This window comes from Gossypium raimondii, chromosome 4 (assembly GCF_025698545.1).
Source record: "Gossypium raimondii isolate GPD5lz chromosome 4, ASM2569854v1, whole genome shotgun sequence".
Lineage (NCBI taxonomy): Eukaryota > Viridiplantae > Streptophyta > Magnoliopsida > Malvales > Malvaceae > Gossypium > Gossypium raimondii.
Window position 1 is genome coordinate 45,709,951 of NC_068568.1, and position 25,265 is coordinate 45,735,215.

Consider the following 25,265-nt stretch of genomic DNA (forward strand, 5'->3'; position numbering starts at 1 on the left):
AAAAACAGGCCCAAAGTTTGATTGATTAGAGAGAACCCAACTCAATAACAACATGTATCAATTCATCAAAGTTTTCAACTTTTCTATTAGTAAAAACAATAAAACATCTTTTTAATTTTCTATTTTTTCTCATATTTTTATTTTTTAAAAATCATTTTTAAAAATTCAAATCAAATTCTTTATTGATTTTCTGTTTCATTAAATGAAAACTAAAATAAAATTATATTTCTTTCTTAAAATCAATTGGAACTTAAATTTTATCATTTCAACCAAAATTCTATTTATTTTTATATAATTTAATTTTTATAACAAGTTTCAAAATCTAATTAATAATTATATTTAATATATCTCTAATTTAATTTTAAAATTTTTGTAATATTAACTAGGTTTAAATTTGTTGAAGGTGTCTGTAGTTTTTAAAATTTAAAATTTAATCATTATATTTAACTTTTAACAATTACATTTTTTGTCAATTTTATCTTTACTCTTTAAAATCTTAAAAACTAGTTTATTCAGTTATAATGCTTTTTATTATTATAAAATTGATTTTTAACTTGGTTCAATCAGTCCATATAAGTTAATAGGTTTTTACATCATTGGATTGATACCTTATCCGTTTTTGGTCTTAGTGGTCGATATTGTTTGGTATAGATAAAATTAAATTTTGATTTTTTATATTTTGAAAATCAATATTTTTTATTTTGAATTTTAAAGAGTTTTTAATTTTTCTTAATTTTTATTTTTAAATAATATAATTTTTTTAAATTATGTTCTTTTAAAGGTAACGACTAAATTGACAAAAATTATAAAATTGAGGGTTAAAAATTATTTTACCTTTGAAACCATTAACTTTAATGATAGATAAATAGTGCCTCAATGTTTTAAAATTAAAGTATAGGAAAATTAAATTTAAAAAGAGTACAGGATGTTTGGCACATTTAAACTAAAAAAGAAAGAGGGAAAAATGGAAAAAAGGAGAGAAAAACGACTGATTTTTACCAAAGCGTTAAATGAGGAAAAGGTATATTGCCGTTGGAGTTTACTGCCAACGGAAATCCAGATACAGTTACAGCAAAAAGAGCTCCTATCTTCCTGATTTGGTATATGTTTTCTTTTTACAGCTATTTTGATTTATTGTTTCCTCTTTCTTCTCCGATCTCTAACAATAATTTCAGTTGTCCTCCTTCCTCAATTCATTTTATGTTTCGATTCGAAGTCTAATTCTTCCTTTCGTTTTAATCTCTTATAGGTTTGAATAGCGACATTTTGTTTAAATCCATTTTTTTTTCAATATTTTAGATTTCAATTTAGTTCTTATATAAATATTTGCAGAGGAAATTGATAAAAAGGAGGAAGATGGGCCTTAAGCAAACTATAAGAAGCCTGGATGCGTTTCCTCGTACGGAGGAACATTTGTTGCAGAAGACGCAATCGGGAGCACTTGGTGAGTTATCCTTTCTTTTTATTTATTTATTTATTTCAATTTAATCCAAAAATAATGCTTCTTATTCATTAAAAGCATTGCTAATTTCATCTCTCTCTCTCTTTGGGGGGGGGGTAAAATTCTGTATTATAGTCTCGGTTGTTGGTTTAGTGATAATGGCCACGCTGTTTATTCACGAGCTTACGTATTACCTAACAACATACACCGTTCACGAGGTTTGCATTTTTTTTTTCTAATTTTCATCAGTTTTGCTACCTGTTTTTGTAGATTAATTGTTGGGATGGAATGATGGCATTGTTATTTTGTTGAATTTCTTAATATTTTTGTAGAAGCAACAACTCAAATTAACATGTTTAGAATTAGACCTTCTGGGTCCTAATCTTCTGTTTCTTGCCGAAGTGTGTCATAGAGGCTTAATGTTCCAAGGACAAAAGTGAAACTTGTCTTATGGTGAAATGTGCTCATATACTAGCCTGGAAGAATGATAGGCAAAAATCTGGGGGATGTAAATTATGTGGCCACAGATTACGTATTGTTCTTGTGTAGTTGTAGCTCTAGTGATGTGATGGTTCGTTTATATTTGGGTTGTGCGTGCATTATGTTTATGAATAGAGTTATGTTTATTTTCTCTCTGGCGATCTCTGTTTCTGTTTTATCTTGGTCTGCTTAGTGGCATCCAAGTCGTTTGCTAGTTTGTTGGATAATCTTTTGTGTAGGAAGTCTTCTTCAAGATAATGAATTCTTTCATCTTGTGCTTTCTTTTTTCATTTAAATTTTTTTTAAATGCTTTTATTGCTGTCTTCTGATATCTTTGCAAATCAAATCTATATCTTTCCCTAAACTACTTAAACTTACTGATTTGTCTAATATTAGTCACGCTAAAGTCTGTTTACAATGTTTCCACATCTTTTGGATACAGTTATTATCTGATAACTGTTTTAAATGAACCGCCACCTTTTTGAAATATAAACCTCGAACCCGTCTGCTGTTCTACAGCTTTCATTACCAGAATCCCATTACTTCCAAGCCTGACTCACCTCCAGTGCCATGAAGGCAGCTTTCTATAAACTCTTCTGTATTAATAAGAGCACCCAAGCACCTTAAGTTCTTAAACAAGTTGATTTCCTCTCCTACCTTTCTGAGTTAACTATGTGAGTGAATTCTGTTGCCAATGATGTGATGCCATTTGTAGTTTTAGACTGTCGGTTGAGATGATCTAACTGAACAAATATTCAGCAGATGTCTGTAGACTTGAAACGTGGAGAAACGCTTCCAATTCACATTAACATGACATTTCCTTCATTGCCTTGTGATGGTTTGTACATGCCTTTTGTGAAAATCTTCCTTTTATTTGTAGATTCTGTTTTTATCTCATATTTGGAATATTGACTGTTGGTTGTTGCTCTATCATATTAATCTTGCAGTTGCAAGTATAGATGCCATTGACTTGTCAGGAAAGCACGAAGTGGATCTTGATACTAACATATGGAAAGTAAGACAATTGCTTCTTTTGAGCATTCTTTATTAGCTTCATGATAGTTGTGTACTACTGAATGCAATATTATTCTTAAAAGAACCCCGCTCTTCCCCCTTTAGAGATGAGCATTGGATTTGTGGTTGGATTTCCTTGTTTGATATCTGGCTAACTGTGTTAAACTTCCTGCAGCTTCGCCTGAACAGTCATGGTCATATCATTGGCACTAAATATTTGTCTGACCTTGTGGAAAACAAGCATACCACTCGCAATCATGGTATTGTCCTTTGTGTTATCCACCTCATGGTTTTAATTTAGTTTATTTTTTTGAGAGCTGCATCCTTGTTCAAAATACCTGGTTATGCTATCTGGAGTTGTTATTTTTGTCAAGTAAACATCAATATTTGCTCCTTGTTGTTGGTAATCAATACTCTGCCTTTTTCTCTTTTCCTTTTATTTGGGGTTGAATTGAGCTGATTGGGTGGGGCGGAATAAGTGGGGAGATAAAACACAACCAAAGGATCGGATTCTTATAAACTCACCTTTGTTTCGAAAAATGGAAACAGTCAGGTTTCTTCCTCAAGATGCTTTAATGCAAAAAGAGCTACCTTAGTAGTTGGGCTTTCACCTCCAAACTAATGTACTGGGAACTCTCCTCTTGAATTCTTTTTCTTAATTAACTAGATGTAAAAGGCTTTTGTTCACCAAGTCTCTGTCAAGGGTTGCCATCTACTATTATCAGACATCTTTTAAAGTCTCCTTGGAATGAGTCATGTACTTAGGCTGTCAACTATAGCTGGGCGAGTGTTAGTTTTCGATAGACATTTACAGAGGGTCCTTTCTTATAGGTAAATTGGGTTGGGTTCAATCTAGAGGTCACTTGGCTTATTAATTAACTGAATTTGAGTGATGCAAAAGATCAAACTTTTCCTCCGTTGCTGTTTTCATCCTCACCCAGATGTTCTTATTGCTGTTTTTGAGAAGGTCTTCTGGTCAAAGGTGGAAAATTTGATTTTATAAGCTATATGTATAGATGGCATGGGATGCTAAAGGGATCATGCTTGGCTCCTTCAACAAAAGATATGAGTCACTTTGAAAATGAAGAATAGGCATGTTCTGTGATTTATTAAGTTAAATATTTGTGACTTGTGCTTAAGCCTCTTTTCAAGTTTTAGATTTTTTATTGTTTCTCTTTTCGGGAATTACCTGATTGCTCAGCAGCTTTTGTTTAGGATACATATTGGGTTTCCTTGCTTTCTGTTAGGCTACATTAAAGTTTAAATTTATGGATATAGAATTGTCATTACTTTGTTTTGTTTATTTTCAGTTAATGTTTTATATGTATAAAGAAAAATAGAGATAGTACTCATGTTATGTTTCTCCAAGGCATAAGTCAGTAATTCAAATAATAAATTTCTTGGAATGAATGTAACCAGATGATAAGGAGCATCATGATGGTTCTGCTAAGAAGCCTCACAAATTCAGTTTTGATAAAGATGCAGAAAATATGATCAATAAGGTGAAGAAAGCATTAGAAAATGGAGAAGGATGCCGGGTATTTATCCCTTGGAGTTTTCTTAATTAAATTTATCAGCTCTTTAATTAATCGATTAGTGTTTAACTTTTTATTTTTGGGGCCATCAGAGTGTCAAACAAAACCATATAAAGGAAAACTAATCAATTAATGTAACTTTTGCTACAGGTTTATGGGGTATTAGATGTCCAGAGGGTGGCAGGAAACTTTCACATTTCAGTTCATGCGTTAAACATTTATGTTGCTCAAATGGTTAATAATTTTTTCTCTCAGCATTGTAACTTCGTCTCACATCCTAACTCCTAAGTTATGCAAGACTGGTTGTTTTACATGTTCGGTCTTGATTGATCTTTTTTGAACTATTATAAGACTAATACTCTATTTTTCTCTTTTAACGAAGAAAATATATGAATATCTTTTATCACATAAGACTGTAAATTACTGTATATCCACTGATAAAAAACCATCAAAACTCAAATTATGAAGAGGTGAAATAAAATCACTATCATTACTTTCATTTGATTGGTTTCCTTTTTCTTTTTCTTTTGTAGTCTAAGGTTCTCTTATTTTTTTATGCAGTTAAGATTTATTTGACATATGAATCGAATTTAACTCAACCAGCTCTTTTAAAATGTAGTTGGTAAATTATGTGGTGCCAATTATTAATTGTGAAAAAGAATAAGCTTTTTAAGTCAGAATCATAGATCAACTTATTGCAGTTCAAGGGGGGATTGAACGTCAGAAGGAAACAAACTCAGGTCAAAATAAGTATTAGTTACATTAGACTGACTTGGTAGATTTAAAACTTTTTCCATGTGAAACGTTGTCCACTTTAGCCCTATGGAGATGTAGATATCAATGCCCTAAACCTGTTGAAAGCCTGACCTTGTTGGGCATTGTGTACTTGATATGTTAATGGTCATATTTCAATTCTGAATTTATTATACGAATTTCCAGACTCTTGGATGTGGTTTGGAATTTATTTCGCCTCAGGCTAAAATATGATGTGTTGACTTTTTAAATCTATTGTATTCAGTGTTATTAAGCTGATAGAAGTACTTTTGGTCTTCGGAAGATCTTTTTTCCATAAATTTATAGGGAACTATCCCTAGAGTTGGTGCACTATCCATCTGATCTCCAGCTATGCTCATGTGTTGGGCTCTGCTTAGTTTTAGGTCGAATATTTTCCATTAATTCAGAGAAAAAGGGCATTGAATGACTTTAATTAGAGGTCTTAGTTATATTTGGTCAAATGTAAGTACCTCATTCTGATCTTAAGACCTGTCAAGCTTGAGAGTAAGTTCTTGGCCTCGAAGATAATTTTCTCCTAAGGTTTGAAATTTTAATTAGAGTAAGGAATTTAAACGTCTTTATATAGTTTGAAAGAATGTACTAGGCTTGCATACTATGTTTTCTCTCTTAGTTTCTTGACACTAGAATCATGAGGATTCTAGAACACTATCATATTTTGTTCCTTTTCTGCATTGCTTTTTCTTTTGTCATCAGCAAATTAAGTAGAAATCCTCGTTTCTTTGCTGACAGATCTTTGGAGGAGCAAAACATGTCAATGTGAGTCATATGATTCATGATTTATCATTTGGGCCAAAATATCCAGGACTTCACAACCCACTTGATGATACAGTGCGGATTTTGCATGACACAAGTGGAACATTCAAGTATTATATAAAGGTTTGAGTTTTGATTATTCTCTTGATTGATCAAATATTTATGGCAACCTCAGCCTTTTCAAGTAACTTGCATATGCTATGGCAAATATCTCATAGAACCATGCACTGCAAAACTTCTATAAATAGTGTACAAATTGATGATCCATGTTTTCTGTATTAAATTGATCTTTTGCTTTTTGCGATGTACTTGGGGATCTAGTTAGTGGCCCAATCTGCATTGTAGCTATTCCTGAGTGTCTGTACTTATTATAAAACCCTGATTTAGTTTGTGTCACAGGTTAACCCATTTCTTTTAAGCAATAACTAATATTATTATGAATGTGCTTTTATCTTTTCATACTTTTATATAATCTTTAAATAGAAAAATTAAAAACCACATATCCAATGATTGAACGCATGTTTAATAAGATTTATATACAAGTTCTTTACCACTCCACCTATAACTATTGTTGAATAAATTTTAAAAGAAAATATTTTTTTTACATAAAATGTTTTCTTTACCCACATCATGGGTGTGATATAATCTAGTGTTTGTAAATAGAGTTAAAACCTTCTTAGTATTCTCTCTCACTCTTCCATTTAGTGCTTTAGCCAAAATAGTAATGGTCATCTAGCATGTAACTGTCTGAGTTGCGTATCATTTTTTATTGTGTCATTGTATGATTGGTTGGGAAGAGAGCCAGCATAAAGCTTTTAAGGAGACTCCACTCAAACATAGGTTGGTTCACTTTATCTAAAGCAGTTGGAGTATCTATTATATTGGTGATTGTTTTTATCCTTCACACAAGGATACCGCACTTCATGTTCTCATACCTATCTTCACTCTTCTTTTGCGGCATTCTGTAAACATTGCCAGGTCTTCCTCTGGTACATGCCACTTCTCTACCTCTAGGCTCCACGCTCTCAACCCTTATAAAGCTATAGTTTCAATAGCATATTCTTCCAGTTGCTCTCCTTCCCTATAGATATGGCGTTAGCTTTAGAATAGCTCCCAGATCCATAAAATAATAACAAGCTGTTAAGTTTTGTCATCTCTATTCATCCAAATGTTCTGTTAGGGTGCTTGCAGATAGTTCCTACTGAGTACAGATATATCTCGAAGGAAGTTTTGCCAACAAATCAATTCTCTGTCTCGGAATATTTTTCACCGATGAATGAGTTTGATAGGACATGGCCAGGTTGGTTGGAAGTGTGATTTTGTAAACATCAGAACTATCTACTTTTGGTTGCTGATTACTAACTGCTTCACCCTTTTTTTTCCAGCTGTTTACTTTTTGTATGATCTGTCACCAATCACTGTAACAATAAAAGAAGAGTGCCGGAGCTTTCTCCATTTCATCACTCGACTCTCTGCAGTTCTGGGTGGTACATTTGCATTAACAGGTTTGCTACCTCTTCTCATTCTGTAAATCATCCAAAGTTACTGATAAACTCCTTAAACTTTACAAATTAGGCACAATTGCAGAATCTAGGTGCTAAATGTGAATTTTAGCATGGTTTTTAGCAGTTACCTTAGTTCTTTATACAAAGTTAAAAATTATGGTTTTGGTTGTGACTTAGACCTTTGGGTACCGTTCACTTCAGGTTAAGACCTTATCATAAATCTTATGATTTCTCCACATTTTTGGGTTCATTTATTTGAATGCTTTAGAATTTCATGTGGAAACAATGCTCTGGTTCACACATTTACCGGTTAGAAAACTTATACCATTTGTATATGCTTATATCCTCGATCTTATTTCAGTTAACAAAGGATGGTTTTGGATCAGGAATGCTAGATCGTTGGATGTATAGACTTATCAAAGCACTGACTACACCAAGCGCTAGGGGTGCATATCGGTAGATTGGAATTTGGAGTGCAAGAGAACAACATAAACTCACATGTGCACCTCCTCAGAGGAATCCCCAATTTTGTGGAAACACTGCCTTCTGAACATAGCCTGACCTTAGTATGCAAAGATTTGAGGATGGAAGAATATATAAACACAGACACACACGCACATATATATATGTCTGTGACTTCATAATTTATTCCATGCAGCCTTGTGTGTTGTTTCCCCTTGCACTCAAGATTTAGATGCCCTAGGTGGTTTTCTCATTTTTGAAATGCTATTTTTATTCAAGCAATGGGCAACTTAGGGCTTCCTATTTTTGTAATGCTATTTATTACTGATCCATGGGGGTTGGTTTTTGGACAGAATTTCGATTGTTAAACGATACTCTTGAAGTGCTCTATGTCTTGCATATATTCAGACATGAGTAGGAGGAAATCATATTCCAAGAGACAAGATTTGCAGCTCTCATGACTTTTCGAGTTTATAAAGAAAAAGATTTGGGAGTGCTTTTTCATGCATGATCGTATGCACAAAATGTCTATTGATCTCAAGTCAGTCTCATAAACTCCAGGGCAAGAGGGAGCAAGCAATTCAAACTAATTCTTATAATTAAATCCATATTTTACTCTCTCTTTTCTTTTTTGTGTGAAGTCCCATTGCAACTATTAAATACCCTTCGTGTGTGTGTGTAAGTGAAGTTAGCTATTAGTTATTGTATGGTGTTAACACAATTTGTATTTTCTATTTATTTTTAGACATATTCATTTTTTTAAAAAGGCATATTATTCAATTTTACAAAAAAAATTGCTTCTTAATAAGTTTTATATTTTAAAACTTTTATTATTTTCACCAATTTTCATTTTTTAGTAAAAAACACTTTTAACTTTAAATTCCAACCAAAATCACCACAAATAGTTGCACAAATGCTACTATCTTTAAGAGTACCCCAATCGACATTCACTAAAAGTTTTGGAAATAAGCTAAATATAAATCATCTTAATCAATTGTTAATAATGCATATTAGCCTATTATCGTCAAATTGTTATGATGATATATTTTGATTAATTAATTGGACACAATAAATAGCCTATTATCGTCAAATTGTTATGATGATATATTTTGATTAATTAATTGGACACAATAAATAGTCTATCTTCTTTCTCATCTCTCACATACCCAAACTTCACTCTCAATATTCTATTGCTCAATTTTGACAAAATCCTCCAATAATGATTTCTAACCAGCCTAGCTACGCACACTACATTGGTAATTTTAGCATTTACAATCGAAAAGTCAAGTCAAGACAAAAACTAACCAAAAAAAAGAAAAGAAAAGAAGCTAATACGATTTTTAGAGAAAATAGAACATATTTTAAATAAAAAATGAAGGCAAAAATAATATAGGAAGAGATGGTGAATTGGATAGAGAGTCCTAATTGAAAATCTTTGTATGGATAATTCTCCTTTTATTAACTTCCGAGATAAATTTGAAGAAATTATAAAGTTGAAACAAATTAATACAAGTTGGATATCTTGTAATATAAATTTTCTTTTTTCTTTTTGGTTTATCTATTTATATTAAAGTAGAGATGGATATATCCCAAATTTCATGTTTCCCTCAAAATATCTAACCATTTTTATGTAGAGATTTGAACGTTTGTACTTCTATCTTTGTTCCACCTCTTTAGTCGACGAGCAGTAATGGAGGCATCCCATTCTTCTTCTTCTTCTATATATGGCTCCGGGCTTCACCAAAACTTGTTCAGACGCTCGCCACTGGTTTCCGCCATGCCCCTGAATTCCCGACTTTCATTTCCCACAACTCTTGTGGCAAACCCTCTTCCACCGAAGCTTTATTTCTCTACTAAACATGCAATTCTTAGAGTTGGACAATCCCCAAGGTCCTTTTTTTTCTCATTTTAATCACTACCCATTTCTTTTCTTTTACTTTACTTGCCATTCCATTTGTTGTAGTGCCTTGTTTTTCATTTGGGTTGAACTCTTCTGTGGGGGTATTTTTTTAACAGGTTGCTCAAAATAGATGGTAATAATCCTTTAGTTGGAGTAATCTCAATGGGAATGTTGGCTCCAAGAAAGTTTTTTAAGAAGAGGAAGAAAGTGGAACATTTCAAAGATGCAGCTGATGAAGCTAAACAGAAGAGCTGGAGGAGACTAATGCAGGAAATTGAGGACACAGGTTCTGCTTCTACAGTACTTAGACGCCAACGGACTAATGACCAATCTCTTTCTAAAGACTTGGTTTTAGGCACTTTGGTTAGATTTAAGCAGATGAAAAAATGGCACTATGTTAGTGAGGTATCTTTCATTAGTTATGTGTATGCATGTATGGATGTTATGAGCCTTATCTGCTTTAGCTTTAACATTAGCTAATTATCATGTTCCTTTTTCCAATAAATAGGCTCTAGGTTTTGGGGTAGTTCTGGCTATCTACTTAACATATGCTTCTCACCTGATATGGCTCAAATGGAAAACAAAGGAAAAACCATTGAATTTTGTTTTACCAGCCCTCATGGATTATTTTGTTGATAGCTAGTAAATTTTAAGTAGTCCCAGTATGATAGTCTTGTCATTTTAGTACAAAAATGCACACATTTTATCTGATGAAGAGGTGAACATGTAAAAACTATAGCCAAAATTTAAGGCATCAATAAATGCATTCATGAATAGGTTTGGTTCAACAATGTGACATTTGTTAACTAGATCTAGAACTGTTATGGTCGTTTGTCCTTTTAGAAAATTTTCCCAAGTTGCACTTGGTCCAAATTATTATTTTTTTATTGCTGTTCTTCTGATCAAAGTAGCAACAAACACACAGGGATGAAGAGGGTAAAGAACAAGGATAATATACCAGAAACTTGTATCATACAGAAAGGCAACCACAAACTTTTGAAAACTAACTGAACCTTGGGATTTTTGCAGACTGTTTTATGTTCTTAGTTTGTAACAAAGAGAAAATAATATTTTTTAAAAAGGTTTTTGTTTAAAAGTAGACTAGATCTTTTGAATTATAACTTGTGTAAATATGGGAATTCTGTGTTATTTTTATGTTATAATTGCTAATTACATGATATGCTAACCATTTTGATCCTATAGATTCTTGAGTGGCTTCGAGATCAGAGCTGGTGGGACTTCAGTGAAATGGACTTCCTGATGCTTATAACAGCATACGGAAAGCAAGGGGACTTTAACAAGGCTGAGAAAATTTTGAGCTTTATGAATAAAAAGTGTTTTGTACCAAGTGTTGTATCACATACTGCTCTTATGGAGGCTTATGGGAAAGGAGGTCGATACAATAATGCTGAAGCCATTTTTAGAAGGATGCAGTCTTCAGGCCCTGAACCTTCTGCTGTGACATATCAAATAATCCTTAAAATACTAGTTGAGGTAGTCTGATTCCTCAAAACCTTGTTCTATCTTTTATAAAATTTTCTTTCTTAACAACATTAATATAGAGATCATTAAATGATCATCCACTTGATGCTATTGGTAGAGAGACTTTTTTTATTTCTGGTAGAGGTTGGCTTTGTCCTTGTTTTCATTAAATTATAAAATTTTCTTGGCTTTTATCTGAGTATTGATCTTTCAATATCTTATTAGGGGAACAAATTTAAGGAAGCCGAAGAAGTTTTTGAGACACTTTTGGATGAGGAAAAATCTCCTTTGAAGCCTGACCAAAAAATGTTTCACATGATGATTTATATGTATAAGAAGGCTGGGAGTTATGAGAAGGCCCGTAAACTATTTGCGCTGATGGCTGAACGAGGAGTTAAGCAATCCACAGTCACTTACAATAGTCTTATGTCATTTGAAACTAATTACAAGGAAGTGTCAAAGATATATGATCAGGTACAATTTTAGGCATTGTCTGACCTATACTTTTCATGTTTATGCATTGTAGCAGGTGATTGTGGTCATACTGTTTTGGAAAGAAATCTTTTATAGGAACACATAAGTTGCACTGATTCTAATATCATAAAGTAACTCTAGTTTTATTTTCCATATCATTCTGCTTTGTTCACCATATCATTGAGTACGTGGAAGAGTTTTTCAGTGTGGTCTCAATTGAGGGTAGTATATAGATCTTGTTTTGATCATCTTGACTGATACTTGCGTTTAATCATCAGTCCCATGGTAACATTTCCTTGCACGAAAGTGGTTTTATCCCACATCTGTTAAGTATTGGATTTCATGTGGTCTTATGTTAAGTTGGCCCCTTCATTTATTGCTTATCATGGTATCAAAATCCAGGTTCTGCTATGTTGGTCTTCATGTCTAACCTCAAGTGTAGTTGACGATCGCTAATGAGGTTGCCCATATATTAAGTCCTATGAACTGCAAAGGGAGTGTTAAGTGGTGTTATCCCACATCTATTAAGTATTGGGTTTCCCATGGTCTTATGTTAAAGTTGGACCCTCCATTTATTGCCAATTGGTTTAGGTGTTGGATGCTTAACATTGTACTTTAACTAAATTTGTAGTCTAAATGTAGAAACTAAAAACTGAATTGCACGTAAACAAATGAAGGCCATTACAAATGTTTAGAATTTTTGCAATAAAGCATTATTTAAAGCAGAGTCTATGTTGGAATCATTTTTCATTTCTCTCTATTCAGTCTAAAGTCCCTAACCAAGACCTATGTGCATCTCTTAAAAGGATTGTCTGATTTTTTTTGGTGGTTCTATTTATTTGAGGTAGGAAAGCTCCTATGTGCATCTGATCTTATTAGGTCTATGTTAGGTTACTAAATTTTGAGGTTGTTATAACCTACAATTTCCTTTAGTTGGTAAAGTTCTTGTCACCATACTTTTGTCTTGGAATAAGATAGATTCACTTGGAGCTTACATGAATTCTTTCCAATGGATTATCCTGTAAAGAGTACACATTTTAGGGTTTGAATTGTGGAATAAGGTGTCTAGGGTGGCTGTCAAGGTTGAATATTTTTGAGAAAGCATTGGAAGATGTAATATTTATCGGAGCAAATATATTGGGGTTTGAGTGTGTAGCTTGCTAGGGGTAGAAACGGATGTTAGTTTGTTACATTAACTTTAAGAGGTATTAGTGGAATAATTAGACCTGGTTGTGCAATTAGTAATTACACTAGTTATTCAAATTAAAAATCATTTCAATTAGTTATTGATTTTTTTTATGTTCAATATACTGCAAATTAATACCTGAAAGATTAGTTGTTTATTCCCTCTAGTGAAGTAGGTAAATTTTGCTTTGTTCTCTCTTAAAATGCTGTCAACAGCTAATCTTAGCATTTTGTACATCTTATAACTTGTGTTTACATGCAACAGAAAATATTTGTTTTTAGAAGTGGCACATGTTCCTTTATTTTTTTTTTGTTGATTTTGCATTCATATATTTGTGTGTTGATGTATAAAAAATTTATAGCCCTTTCTAAGTGCCTGTGCTGGCAATCACATTTCTATACTACATATGAAAGATAAGACATGTTTGGTTTGCGTCACATCTATTTCGAATGCATTCTGTAGAAGTCCCATACATCTTTATGTGAAAAAAACAACAACTTATTCTTCAGTAAGCATTCACAAGAAGCATGCGTGCTAACAGACACCAAACTGTTTCATGTTGTCATACAGTCAAACCAGTGTTTGATTTTTTAGCTTCTTGCTGTCTCTCTCTGAATATTTTGATGATAATAATTATGTAACAGTTTGTAGTAACTTTATTTTAGATGCAAAGAGCTGGTCTTCACCCTGACGTGGTGAGTTATGCCTTGCTCATTAATGCTTATGGCAAAGCCAGGAGGGAAGAGGAAGCATTGGCTGTTTTTGAGGAAATGTTGGATGCTGGAATCAGGTGTGTAAGTTCAACTTGTATATTCAATTTGAAGCCACAGTGGTTAGAAATTAATGCAGTTAGTTAAGCTTTCTTGCCCTCTCCATTGTAGAGTTAATGTTTCTCATCAGCTATGGTCACCTGAAAAATAGAACGGAAAGTAAATTCAGCAAAGACGCAGATTAATTTTCTTTTTTGACATCTGATATCTAAAATTATGTCATGTCCAAACATTTTGGCCAATTAATAGATGAACATGACTTATTTGGTTGTTAACCTACCATGGGAGGATTTAAGGTCTAAATCCAACTCACCCCTACATCTTAGCCATGTCCACTTGCACCAAAATACATTTTGACCCCTTAAAACAGTTGACACAAAGTAGTTGCTTTCATCTGGTTATTAAGTGTTCCGGGTAGTTCATTGGGCTGTTAGATTCTACCTGGATGGTTGAATTAGTAATTAGATGTGACACAAACCAAACTTCTTGTTTTGTGACTTAAATCTAGGGCAACATTTTACCAATGGCCTAGGTGATCATCTATTCTTGCTTATCCCAGCTTTACCCCTGATAGGATAGTTTTGTCATCAATTTTTATAGTTTATATTGCTCGGGCTTCATGCTAGCTTCATATATTTGATGGATTCAGTGGACATCCTCCTGAATATGGGTAGGCGAGTGAATGGAATAAAGCTGATGTAGGTGGTGCATAATGCTGACTTGTAATGGAAAATAATTAATCATTTTTTGTGGTTTAATTTAGATATATCAGTTTTCTGGGTTTTCCTTCATTAATTGACTGTGGAGTTTGTGGCTAGCTATTTGGAAGCTGTATATTCATTCTGCCAAAGTTGATGCTAATTGTTATCGCGGATATCTTAGTGCTATCCTATTGTCCCCTTTCAGGCCTACCCGTAAGTCCTATAATATTTTGCTTGATGCATTTGCAATCTCGGGAATGGTGGAGCAAGCTCGGACTGTTTTCAAAAGCATGAGAAGAGACAGGTAAAGTGTTATAATTTGAAAATCAAGCAACTACTATGACTTTTCCTAATGAATGGTCTCTGGTTAGTGTCTACGTATCTTATTTCAGTTCATTCCGTTGAAGCTCTATTTGTTTCATGCAAAAAGGAAAGAAAGTTACTTTAGACCCTAGCTTTAGGAATGAGATTTTAGATTATCTTTCTAATTGACATAGTTTACTAGGATTACCGAGTTTAAGATGGTTTACTCGTGGCTTTTATCCTTTCAAAGCAGTAACATTTACAATTGATTCAGTGCTGAAACATCGACATTAACTTTTTCTTTGCAGATATACCCCTGACATTTGTTCTTATACAACTATGCTATCAGCTTATGTCAATGCATCTGATATGGAGGGTGCTGAAAAATTCTTCACAAGACTGAAACGAGATGGACTTAAACCCAATATTGTCACATACGGGACACTGATGAAAGGGTATGCTAAGGTAAATAGTCTCGAGAAGATGATGGAGACATATGAAGAAATGCGATTAAGCAGTATCAAAGCGAATCAAACCATCTTCACAACTCTCATGGATGCATACGGAAAGAATAGGGATTTTGGTAGTGCTGTTGTTTGGTACAAAGAAATGGGATCTTATGGTGTTCCACCCGATCAGAAAGCGAAAAACATCCTTTTGTCTTTGGCAACAACTGCAGATGAACAAAAGGAGGCAAAACAACTTGTAGGGTGCATGGAGACTAAGGTGAATGGATTTTCGAGGCTTCTTGATGAAGAAGATTACAATGATGATATAGAGGAGGCCATATTGTATGAAAAAATGGGTCGATTATAGTTTCTTAATTAGTGATTGTTATCAAGAAAAGCAAGCAATTTATACATACTGGGATACTCTTTGATATGTCCTGGAATTTTGTCTACTGGTAGTATACTCAGCTATGAAAATATATATCACAGTTAATGTAGAATTTTTGGCCGAATATCAGGGTTGTTATACGTAGCAAGTTATAATTATATGATTGTATCTCTATTTTTCTTGACTTCAATTTCATCAGGGTTTTCGTTTTCCAATTCCAGCTGGAATTATTTATATTTGGCAGATGCTTCAATCTCCTGCCCTTCAAGATAAAAGAAAAAAACTGGAGCCTAAAATTGGTTTTCTTGGTCCCTTTTAATCAAAGATCCAGTAAAAAAAAGTGGAAAATAGACTCAAATTGAAGTGATTGGACGGTTTATAGAATGTTAATTCAAATATCGTGATTATTTGAAACCGAATTAAAATTTATTTTTATTTAGTTTATAATTACGTTGCTAAATAATATTCCAAAATTATAAAGTAAAATTAATTTTATTAAAATAAATTTAAAACCCAAAATAAAAAATAATATAAAAATCGAGACCTGATTTGAACTAAATTATGATGAACAGTTCCAAAAATTCCTATTAAACTAAACCGATACTATGATTACTTTTAATCCTTCAATCTTAACCCATTGCCATGTTTACCAAAGGTTGCTCCTCATGGCCAAAGAGAGTGTTTAACTTATAGTAAATTCTTCATTTGATTTTTGGACTTTACCAGATTTAAAAATAAATAAAAAATTCAAATTTTAAATGAAAAATGGGATCCAACAAAATATTAAATCTATATAACTGAATCAAAAGTTAATAAATAAAAAACCTGTTATATATGAATATATATATATATATATATATATATATATATATGAACATAACATGAATACAAAAATATCAGATGACAAGATGAAAAAAAGAAGAAGAAGAAGAAGAAGAAGAAGAAAATTGCTGAACAATCCCTCCCTAATAAAGCCTTTGTTGTTTCATGTACGTGGTATTGTAATGTAAGTTGCAGATGTTTGATGTTATAATTTAGGCTGGTATTATGATACCCATGCTTCAGCTTAATATCAAGCTAGCCATGCCAATGCAATATGCAAAGGCATATATTTCTCTGGCTACCCCAAAAAATAAAGGTTAAGGTTTCAACACAATTCTAACAATTCATAATAGTAGCATAGGACAGGCTACACCAACATGCTATCGCACCAAATTTGGTTCCCAACTTTTGGTATTATATGATGCAAATTCCATTGTCACAACTTCTCAAGCCATACATCTAACAATGGTTGGTGCTATTGATGGTGGTGGTGGCCGCGGCCGCGATGAATTCTTTTTAATTGTTAAATGATTGACATGACTTAAAGCAACTAATATTAATGAAACCCTACTTAACTTGGCCTTAGAGAAAAAAATAGAGTTAACAAACTCATATCCACTATCAGAAGGAAATAACCCACAATTCCATTGCCTACATTCAATCTTATTTGCACACTCACATATAAGTTTGATGTGACTTTATTTAATGATCAGACAAATTAAAATTCAATAAGCTTATTTACTATAATTAAATTACCATTTTTTATAAAAAATTTAATTACCACTAAAATAATTAACCACTTTTAACTTTTTAAAATCTTAATTTATCCTTTTATTTTTAATAAATGTTATTATTTTAAAAATTGTTTTAACCCACAAATTGGGTGAGATGAGTTCTCGTTATTATTATCATTATTTTTAAAAAGAAATTGCTATTAATAATTCTTGTATTATGTTTAAATTACAAATTTAGTCATTGTGATTTCTACTCTAAATTTGATATTTTAATTTTCATATCATTATATATATAAAATTTTGTTACTAATTCCTGTAACGTGTCTTAAGGTACAAATTTAGTCCTTGTACTCTATTTTGATATTTTTAATTCTTATATTTTTGAATTTTAAAATTTCAAATTCTAATCAAATAATAGCGTTAAATACGTTAGTTAAGTTAAAATTTGTTATTTCCAAAATCTTATGTGGCAATATTATCATGTGAATAATAATATGTCAATTTACTATTTCCACATAATGCTAAAAAACCGTCATTTTACTTAATGGATTTATTTGGTACCATTTGAATCGAAAAGTATATGAACTAAAATGATCAAATTAAAAATGTAAACTAAATCAACAACTTTTGGCATAGTACAATACTAATAACATAGCTTCACCTAACAATTTTATCTATTATTGTTTAGATAAATACTGAAATTCTAAAATTCAAAAGCACAAAAACTAAAAAGACCAAATTATAGTATAAAAACAAATGCATAATAAAAATACGAATAACATAATTTAACCTATTTTTTTAAGATTGCCCAAGTTTAAATCCTAAGACTTGGCATTAACAAGAATTTAAACATTGCAAGTCAGTTTATCACTATACCAGTGGCTAGTTGACTGCAACAAAAAATCTTGCAATGTTTAAATTTTGAGATAAGAGGGTTTTATATGAGACTCACAAATAGCCATTGCATTTCAAACAATTGAAATTCCCATAGAAACAAATCATTGGCTTCATCTTTAGCCATTGCAGCGCATGAATCCACTGCTCCTCTATAATTTTATATTTATATAGTTTTACACCTCACATGGAATAGCAGCTGTTATACAGAGTAGCTATCAGATTCCTGAAATCAACAACGAAATCTACCGTATGCCAGCATACTCGTACAATGCCTAATGCTACTACACCAGGAAAATACGTATATGCTTAATGCCCTTAATCACTTATAGTCTCTAGTGTCCCTTTCAGTTTATTCTTCTTGCTGTACAGTTGAATTCTGAATTATGAATGATCATCTTCTGTATGCTTCTTGAACACATTCTTTCATGAATTCATTCAACGCTAGCAAAGCTGCTCCAACTGCAGGCTCCACCTGAAATGCATACAAGAAAAACAGTTAAAAGGTAGGTTGTGGTATTTGTAAAACGATGTATTTATTTAGCATTTGCGTAAAGAATGCTAGTGACGATAACCACTCAGCATTAAACCAGGAGGACCTCCATCCTACCCATTCCTTGCATTAAAGAACTACCATTTGCCAGCCTGTCATCTACGATATTTAGGGACACTCTTCTAAAGACAATAGACCTACGTTACTTGGTCTCAGGTGTGAATGTTGAATCAAGGGTGTCAGACAAAGGTACTTCAAGCAAACTGAAAAGTCGAAGCAAAATAGCATTAGACTATAGGATAGGTCGAAAGGATTAATATGAATAGAGCAATGACTCAAAGGGAGACGGATTGTCTTGGGATCAGCATATAATCGATCTGTGTAGGATGAAAAGTTATATGCAGGCAGACCAGCCTAAACCTGCCCCATCCCAAAACCATGTCAGGGCATAACAAATAAGACTGTACTTGCCATGGACAATTAGTTATCAGACAAAAGTAGTAGTCTGAAGGTGTAGGCCAGCCAATAGACCCACTCATGCAGGAGCATTTTTCCATTCATTTATCTTATCTTCTCGTATGTTTTGATGTCATGTTCCAATCATAACTCTGATATTTATTCCTAAACATCAGTTTTCGCATTTTGCATCTCCTTTTGATTTCCACTCTGCTAAGTTTAGTAGCAAGAACATGTGATTATTTTTGTCAATGAAGTGACCAAAAAGAAAATAACAGTGGTTCAAATATAAGAATGTGGCAGGCAATTGTACCAAGCACTTGGACTATATTAAATTATTCTTACCTTAGGCCTAATAGGATGGGCCCCAGGATAGTCTTTGGAGATAAAGTCCATGACTTCTCTTCCTATGTCCCACCTCTGGTTTGCTTCAAGAACACCACCAACCATAACAAGAGGGAAGGAATTTTTTCTATCTGCAAGGGTAGATGCATAGAAATACGGAAATTCAGCAGCCATAATCTAATCAATCTGTGGCAAAGCTATCAAGGAACAGATATCTAAGTTATACATTATTGCTCAAAAAGTAAAGTCCATAATCTGCTGTTTGCAAGAACAAATTAGCTCTAACGATCCTGATACTAGCAAGTAGTAAGCATAAGAATGGACCACATATTTGTTTAAATGCTTATTCAAACAAGCAAAACAATTTATGCCATAGAAATAAAAGGAATTAAATAAAAAGAAAAAGAATATTACTTTTTGATGTTATGACTTGGAATCACATGAAGTGAGCAAAGTAGATTAACATTCAACAACTATATAAATGGCCCATAAAATTTAAGAAGATGCTTCGCAGTGTCAAAATGATCTTGTAAAAGATTGTGATCTAAAAGTGTGGTCATTACAAGGTTATAATCAAAAGAAAGCAGATACTAGAGCTTCAAGTTGCAGTTGAACACTTTTAAGCACAAGATGAGCATTGGATGATGGCCCTTGGAAAATAAACTAATCAAATATTCTATTCAAAGACCAATCATTTTTGTCAAGGGGATAGAATAGATCCTTTATTTTGTGTTACATAATAACTGCATGATATCTCATTGAGGCCTAAAAAGTTTAATCTAATTTGACTATGTCTAAAAGGTATAGCAAATAATCCTATGTTCTCCATATATTTAGATTTTCTGCAAGAGTAAAATATCTTTGCGCTAAATTTAAGCAATACTGCACTATCTGACACTACAAAGAATTCTTTGCTTCTAAATATAAGAATAGTCCAAAAAAAGGTCTCTATTTTGGATTTTGCTTGATATGCCAACCTGCACCGCACAGGCCAAGTCTCTGAACAACAGCTTTCACACTTAAAGCTAACTCTTGAACTGCCTCTTTCAAAATCTTATTTGCAACTTCATCACCAGCCTCTGCACAAGAGACAACAACTGGGACAAGTGCGGCGATGCGAGCCCAGGATGGATCTGCATAGGTCCACCTAAAACAATAACAGAATAACAAATGAAATTCAACATTTATTGATAACAAGACCATGAAACTTAATTATATCAATCTATCCCAGTCTTTAGTTGATGTAACAAGTTTGTGACACTAACTATTTCTCAAGTTTCAGAACTTGTGAGAAGGGAAAATAAGTTTGCCACATGATAATCTAGTGCTGAGAGAATATTGAAAGGTCTTATACAAGAATTAAATAGGACAACTGAATCCATCATTTATGAACTTTTAAAACTAGTTCCATTTCATCCATGACCTTTTAGGTGAAATAGCACCCAATAACCTTCTATAATAATATCATCCTTCTATTATTAGCCATTAGAAAGTTGACAAAAATGGCCCTATATGCAACCGTGTGAAAGAAAAAAGGGTGTAGCCAATGCACGAGGCTTACACTATAAGTAGGGTTTGGGGAAGGTCCTGATGTTTGCAGTCTTGTTTGTACTGAGAGGTTGTTTTCAAGGTTTGACCCGTGACCAAGCAGATAACAAGTAAATACTAGACCATTGCCCCAAGCATAACCTTCAACCGTGACTCTTTTTGCAGTTTCATTTCATCAATCATTTTCCAATTTAAAAAATATTGGGGTAAATTACACTAGTTATTAATGACTCTTTTTCAGTTCCATTTCAACAGTTTCCAATTGCAGGTATGCACGGTTCAATGCAACTCACCTGACTGACTGCATTAGAAATTGTAAGGAAGTTTCCCTTGGGAAAAAACGCTTATGATAACATTCGTGGCAAGTGACCCAAAAAAAAATGGCCAGAGAAAAGACAAATCTAGATTATTAACATGCATCCCTTTATCATAACAACTGTTCAAAAAAAAAAGAAGTTTATCATAACAAAAATATGCGTTTTAAAGTCCTGGAAGGAATCTTGGAGATTTAAGTAAAAGTGATGGAGCATGGAGAAAGATAGCAGAAAAATGAATATGATGAAAAAATAATAATAATAATGAAAATGAAATTCTGTGGAAGATCACGGACTGATAAGTGCTATTTACATAATTTTTTTCCTGACAAAAATTTGCTATACAGCATGACTCATCTAGGTCTTTTTGTTGACTTCTTACTTTTAACTAATGAAAGGATGATATTGACACACATAAGAAAGGTCGTGAAGTATAATGTTAAATTTAAAAGGTTATGGATGAAATATAAACCAAAAGGAGACAACTGAATAGTGCAATTTCCCAAAATAATAAGATCCTTGTGAACCAGTTTTCAGATTTATTTGAATCCTTTAATTTTCATCCCAAACAGCAAAGACATTCTAGGAGGCAATTATTAGCCATATCTTCAAGCATTAAGCCATACATAATGAAGGGAAATAATTTCTCAAAATAAGTAACCGTTTACATCAATTAGAAAAAATACCCAATTAGTTCATCAGCGGAAGAGAGACCAAGTGTCTGCAGAATGGTAGATGTAAGCATCGTATGTGGTCCACGACCGTCATGAGCTCTAATTACAGCAGTTAGTGCCAGCGCAGCTATTCCATATCCACTGCATGTAAAGAAATGAGCACATAAGGAAAAGTACACCAGCAACAAGTCATACTAGAAGGCAAAAAAGAAAAAAAGAAAAAATTAGCAACATATCGTCCAACAACGCCAGTAACAAGATTGAACAAAGTTTCTACTAGATTCCTTTAAAGGCTGAACTTCTTTCTTCTTATCAAGAGATTTATCTTGAACTCGGTGTTCCCCTCCAATAACACAAAACTCAAGAAAGCATCTTTGTTGCCTTTATCATTGTTCATTTAGTTTTAAAAAAAAGTGTAGGAAAATAATTGCATTAACATTGTTGCACAAATAAGAAAAGTGAAGTAGACCCGACTGTTTTCATTTGGTTCCATGTTAATAAAAGAAATATTTATTTTTGAAATAACAATACTTGAATAATGTTTTTGGTAAAGCTGAGTTTATTTCTATAGGAAATGAAAGCGCAATATTTTTGATAGAATAGAGTTTCCTTTGCTAAAGGAATTAGAATCGTAATATCAATTTCAATAAATCTAATGTGTCAGCTTCAATTCAAATCCAATTTGTAAGCCATTAGCCATTTAATGATATAAATAATGTACTTGAACTAGTTTAAAATTATGTATTCCAATACTGAATATAGCCAAAACAATGAATTTTAGACTCAAAACTTTAAGCTCCAAATTTAAGTTCCCAAAAAAGACCTTACACCTTAAGCTTTGTGTCACTTTACATCAATAAAATTTATATAAAAAATGGTCCCATATGGTAGAAACCAAACGTCTTGAATTGAATATTACAGCAAAATAAACAATAAAATAGGAGGCTTATCTTTTTCTTCTTTTTTCTAAAAAAAAGTCACAATAATGTACCTTCCCCAATCACCTAGGACAGGTCCAGCGCCAGCTGCTCGAGCTTCTCTGCCATCTTCTGTGAATCCATAGGCAATGGTTCCAGTACCAGCAATTAGTACACAACCATGTAGCTTACCCATTGTCCCACTAGCTAAAGCTGCCACAGCATCATTTCGCACATAGAGCTTTACTTGGGTGGGGAATATGTCTCTGTACAAGTCATCAAATCGCAGATTCATGACAATGTTAGTTGCATATTCATATGTAGAACAAACTTCAGATAAAAAGAGAAGCAAAAGGGTTATATGATTATCATATCAAAAGTTGAATATTTTGGGTGAGAATCATACAGATGAAGCATTTGCCAAACTTTTACATGTAAATTATCCATAACTCATTTAAGTGTACATATTGTCATATTGCAATAATTCTGGCATAAAAAATGAATCAATATCTAAAGACAGTTCTCATTTAACAAACATCTAAGATATTGTACATTAAAGCAATCACATGGGTTTTCCTGAAATTTCTATTAATTTAATCAGAATCTCCATTTCATTTAAAATGCATGTTGTTTTCTCCTCGGAGTCTAAAGACAGTTCTCATTTATATGTTCCAAGTTAATGACAGTTTTCACATTAGTTCTGGCATCTTTTCAATTATGTTGAGCTATAAACAAAATGCCAGTCTCAAATCTTCTGCAATACTCAAGCTGCAAGATTACAAATAGAGAGCAAACCTAAGCCAGGTTAATATTCTTTGTTGGTCTGTAGGATGGTTAACCCCAGATACTGCTAAACAAACAGCTCGAACTGCAGATCGATTAGAACCAGATTTTGAAAGTGCATCTGCCATAACTTGCTCTAATGTTTCCCTGGCCGCAGTTTCTGTAATATACAGAAAATTGACATCCAAAACAATGGCATGAACTAACAGTACGTCTATTTTAGAGCCAAAAACAGAAGAAATAAACAACAAAAACTAGATGGTGAAGTGCTGCTTTGATCTTATCCAGCAAATGAATGATAATTCGTGTAACCACAATCAAGTATCACAACGCATTTCATGCACTATCTAATCCTCCCTTTCACTAGTTCTTTAGAAGTTTCCAACGCATTTCTTTGAGAATGAAGAGACAACTTCAATGTTTTCACATAATCAAACATAAGTGCTGCAAATAAAAGCAAAATACTGCCTTTGTTTTTTTTCTTCACAAAATGTTAATCTTCATTGCTTTAATTATTCAAATATGCAACTATTTGCTGTTAAATGCATGAAAACTTTCTTGTCTTTGGCTTCCAACTAAGAAAAATAAAAATGAGAACCCAAAGCTTAAAAACAACAATAAATAAATAAAAATTCAGAAAGAGGGGGTGAAATTACCGCCAACGCTGTTATGATTGGAGCAGCCGGCGACGGCACGGGCGAGAACGGGAAGAGGGTCGGGAAGGGCGTCGGAGAAAGGCATAATTGGCATACAAATGCAGACAGTAGAAGTGGTTCCACCATCCAATCCTAAAATAACCGGCCGGTTCGTCGCCACCGCCACCTCGTGCTCGAAGTCCCAGATTTCCCCATTCCTATATCTCTTCATTCCTTTTTGATGACTCTAACTACCAAAAATTTCAAACAGGGGAAATCAGAAATGCAGTAACAAAACCAAAAGAAAAACAAAAACAAAAACAAAATTTTTACACCAATTTCTTCTTCAGCTTTTTTTTTTCAAAGCGTTTTACTTGGGCGAAATGGATTTGGTAGATTCGGCATTTTTATGTTGTTCTGAGGTTTGGCATTTTGAGACATCATATTGTTTTTTTTTTCTTCTTCAACAAAAAATTTCTAATTGAGGTGATAAAAATTTACTGAAATTTCATAAAAGTCTCTTTTTAGAAAGGTAATAAATATTAATATAATATTGTTTTTAAATTATATGGCATTTTAAATAAAATAATTAAAATAAATATCTAAAATTAAGTGCAAGATTGAAGGGCTTTTTTGGGTTGAGGAGTACCTATTAGTAATTATAGACATTTAGGGTTAAAATCAGAAAAAAATTTACAAAAATTGAAATTAAATGATAATTTTATGATAAAAATATAATTTCACTATTCTAATAGACTATATTTTTATAATTTTAAAAGATTAAATCAAATTTTATATTTTTAAAGAAGTTAAAATATAATTTTACTTTTACTAGTTTAAAATTTTTAAGAGGACGTATAAAAAAATTCATTTTAAAGGGGGTCAAACCCCTGCCAATAACTCTAATTTCGTTAGAATTTATCATTTTATTATCGTAACAAATAAAAAATAAATATCTCACTAATAATTCAATCATATTATAATAATGGGAGTGATATTTATAAAAAAGAAA

General features: G+C 32.7%; 3 protein-coding genes across 9 annotated transcripts; 2 read left to right on the forward strand and 1 right to left on the reverse strand.

Annotated features, from left to right (window-relative positions):
• The first annotated feature begins 918 nt into the window (after nt 1-918).
• Nucleotides 919-8,489, forward strand: LOC105780651 (uncharacterized). 6 transcript variants are annotated; one of them, XM_012605101.2, is made up of 12 exons: nt 919-1,100; nt 1,333-1,444; nt 1,577-1,659; nt 2,684-2,759; nt 2,869-2,936; nt 3,111-3,195; nt 4,355-4,473; nt 4,621-4,704; nt 5,995-6,141; nt 7,210-7,318; nt 7,404-7,523; nt 7,885-8,489. In XM_012605101.2, exons 1-12 carry the CDS (start codon nt 1,011-1,013, stop codon nt 7,932-7,934), a joined length of 1,143 nt encoding a protein of 380 aa, XP_012460555.1. In that variant the 5' UTR covers nt 919-1,010; the 3' UTR covers nt 7,935-8,489. The 6 variants fall into 6 exon arrangements, with proteins under 6 accessions (XP_012460555.1, XP_052485680.1, XP_012460554.1 ...); XM_012605100.2 differs by having other exon boundaries at nt 925-1,100; nt 7,910-8,489; XM_012605103.2 differs by lacking the exon at nt 919-1,100 and adding an exon at nt 1,121-1,249 and having other exon boundaries at nt 7,910-8,489.
• Nucleotides 8,490-9,427: 938 nt separating this feature from the next.
• On the forward strand, nt 9,428-15,796 carry LOC105780299 (pentatricopeptide repeat-containing protein At3g59040). The gene is made up of 7 exons (XM_012604541.2): nt 9,428-9,875; nt 10,002-10,290; nt 11,089-11,379; nt 11,593-11,841; nt 13,693-13,817; nt 14,704-14,802; nt 15,110-15,796. The coding sequence occupies exons 1-7, from the start codon at nt 9,676-9,678 to the stop codon at nt 15,615-15,617; spliced, it is 1,761 nt and encodes a 586-aa protein (XP_012459995.1). The 5' UTR covers nt 9,428-9,675; the 3' UTR covers nt 15,618-15,796.
• Nucleotides 15,797-18,129: 2,333 nt separating this feature from the next.
• Nucleotides 18,130-24,743, reverse strand: LOC105780263 (uncharacterized). Of its 2 annotated transcripts, XM_012604488.2 has the most exons (8): nt 24,587-24,743; nt 24,275-24,504; nt 23,631-23,778; nt 22,910-23,101; nt 21,931-22,059; nt 20,360-20,529; nt 19,383-19,513; nt 18,130-18,563 (listed from the first exon to the last, which is right to left on the reverse strand). In XM_012604488.2, the coding sequence occupies exons 2-8, from the start codon at nt 24,483-24,485 to the stop codon at nt 18,483-18,485; spliced, it is 1,062 nt and encodes a 353-aa protein (XP_012459942.1). In that variant the 5' UTR covers nt 24,486-24,504; nt 24,587-24,743; the 3' UTR covers nt 18,130-18,482. The 2 variants fall into 2 exon arrangements, with proteins under 2 accessions (XP_012459942.1, XP_012459941.1); XM_012604487.2 differs by having other exon boundaries at nt 24,275-24,708.
• Between the last annotated feature and the right edge of the window lie 522 nt (nt 24,744-25,265).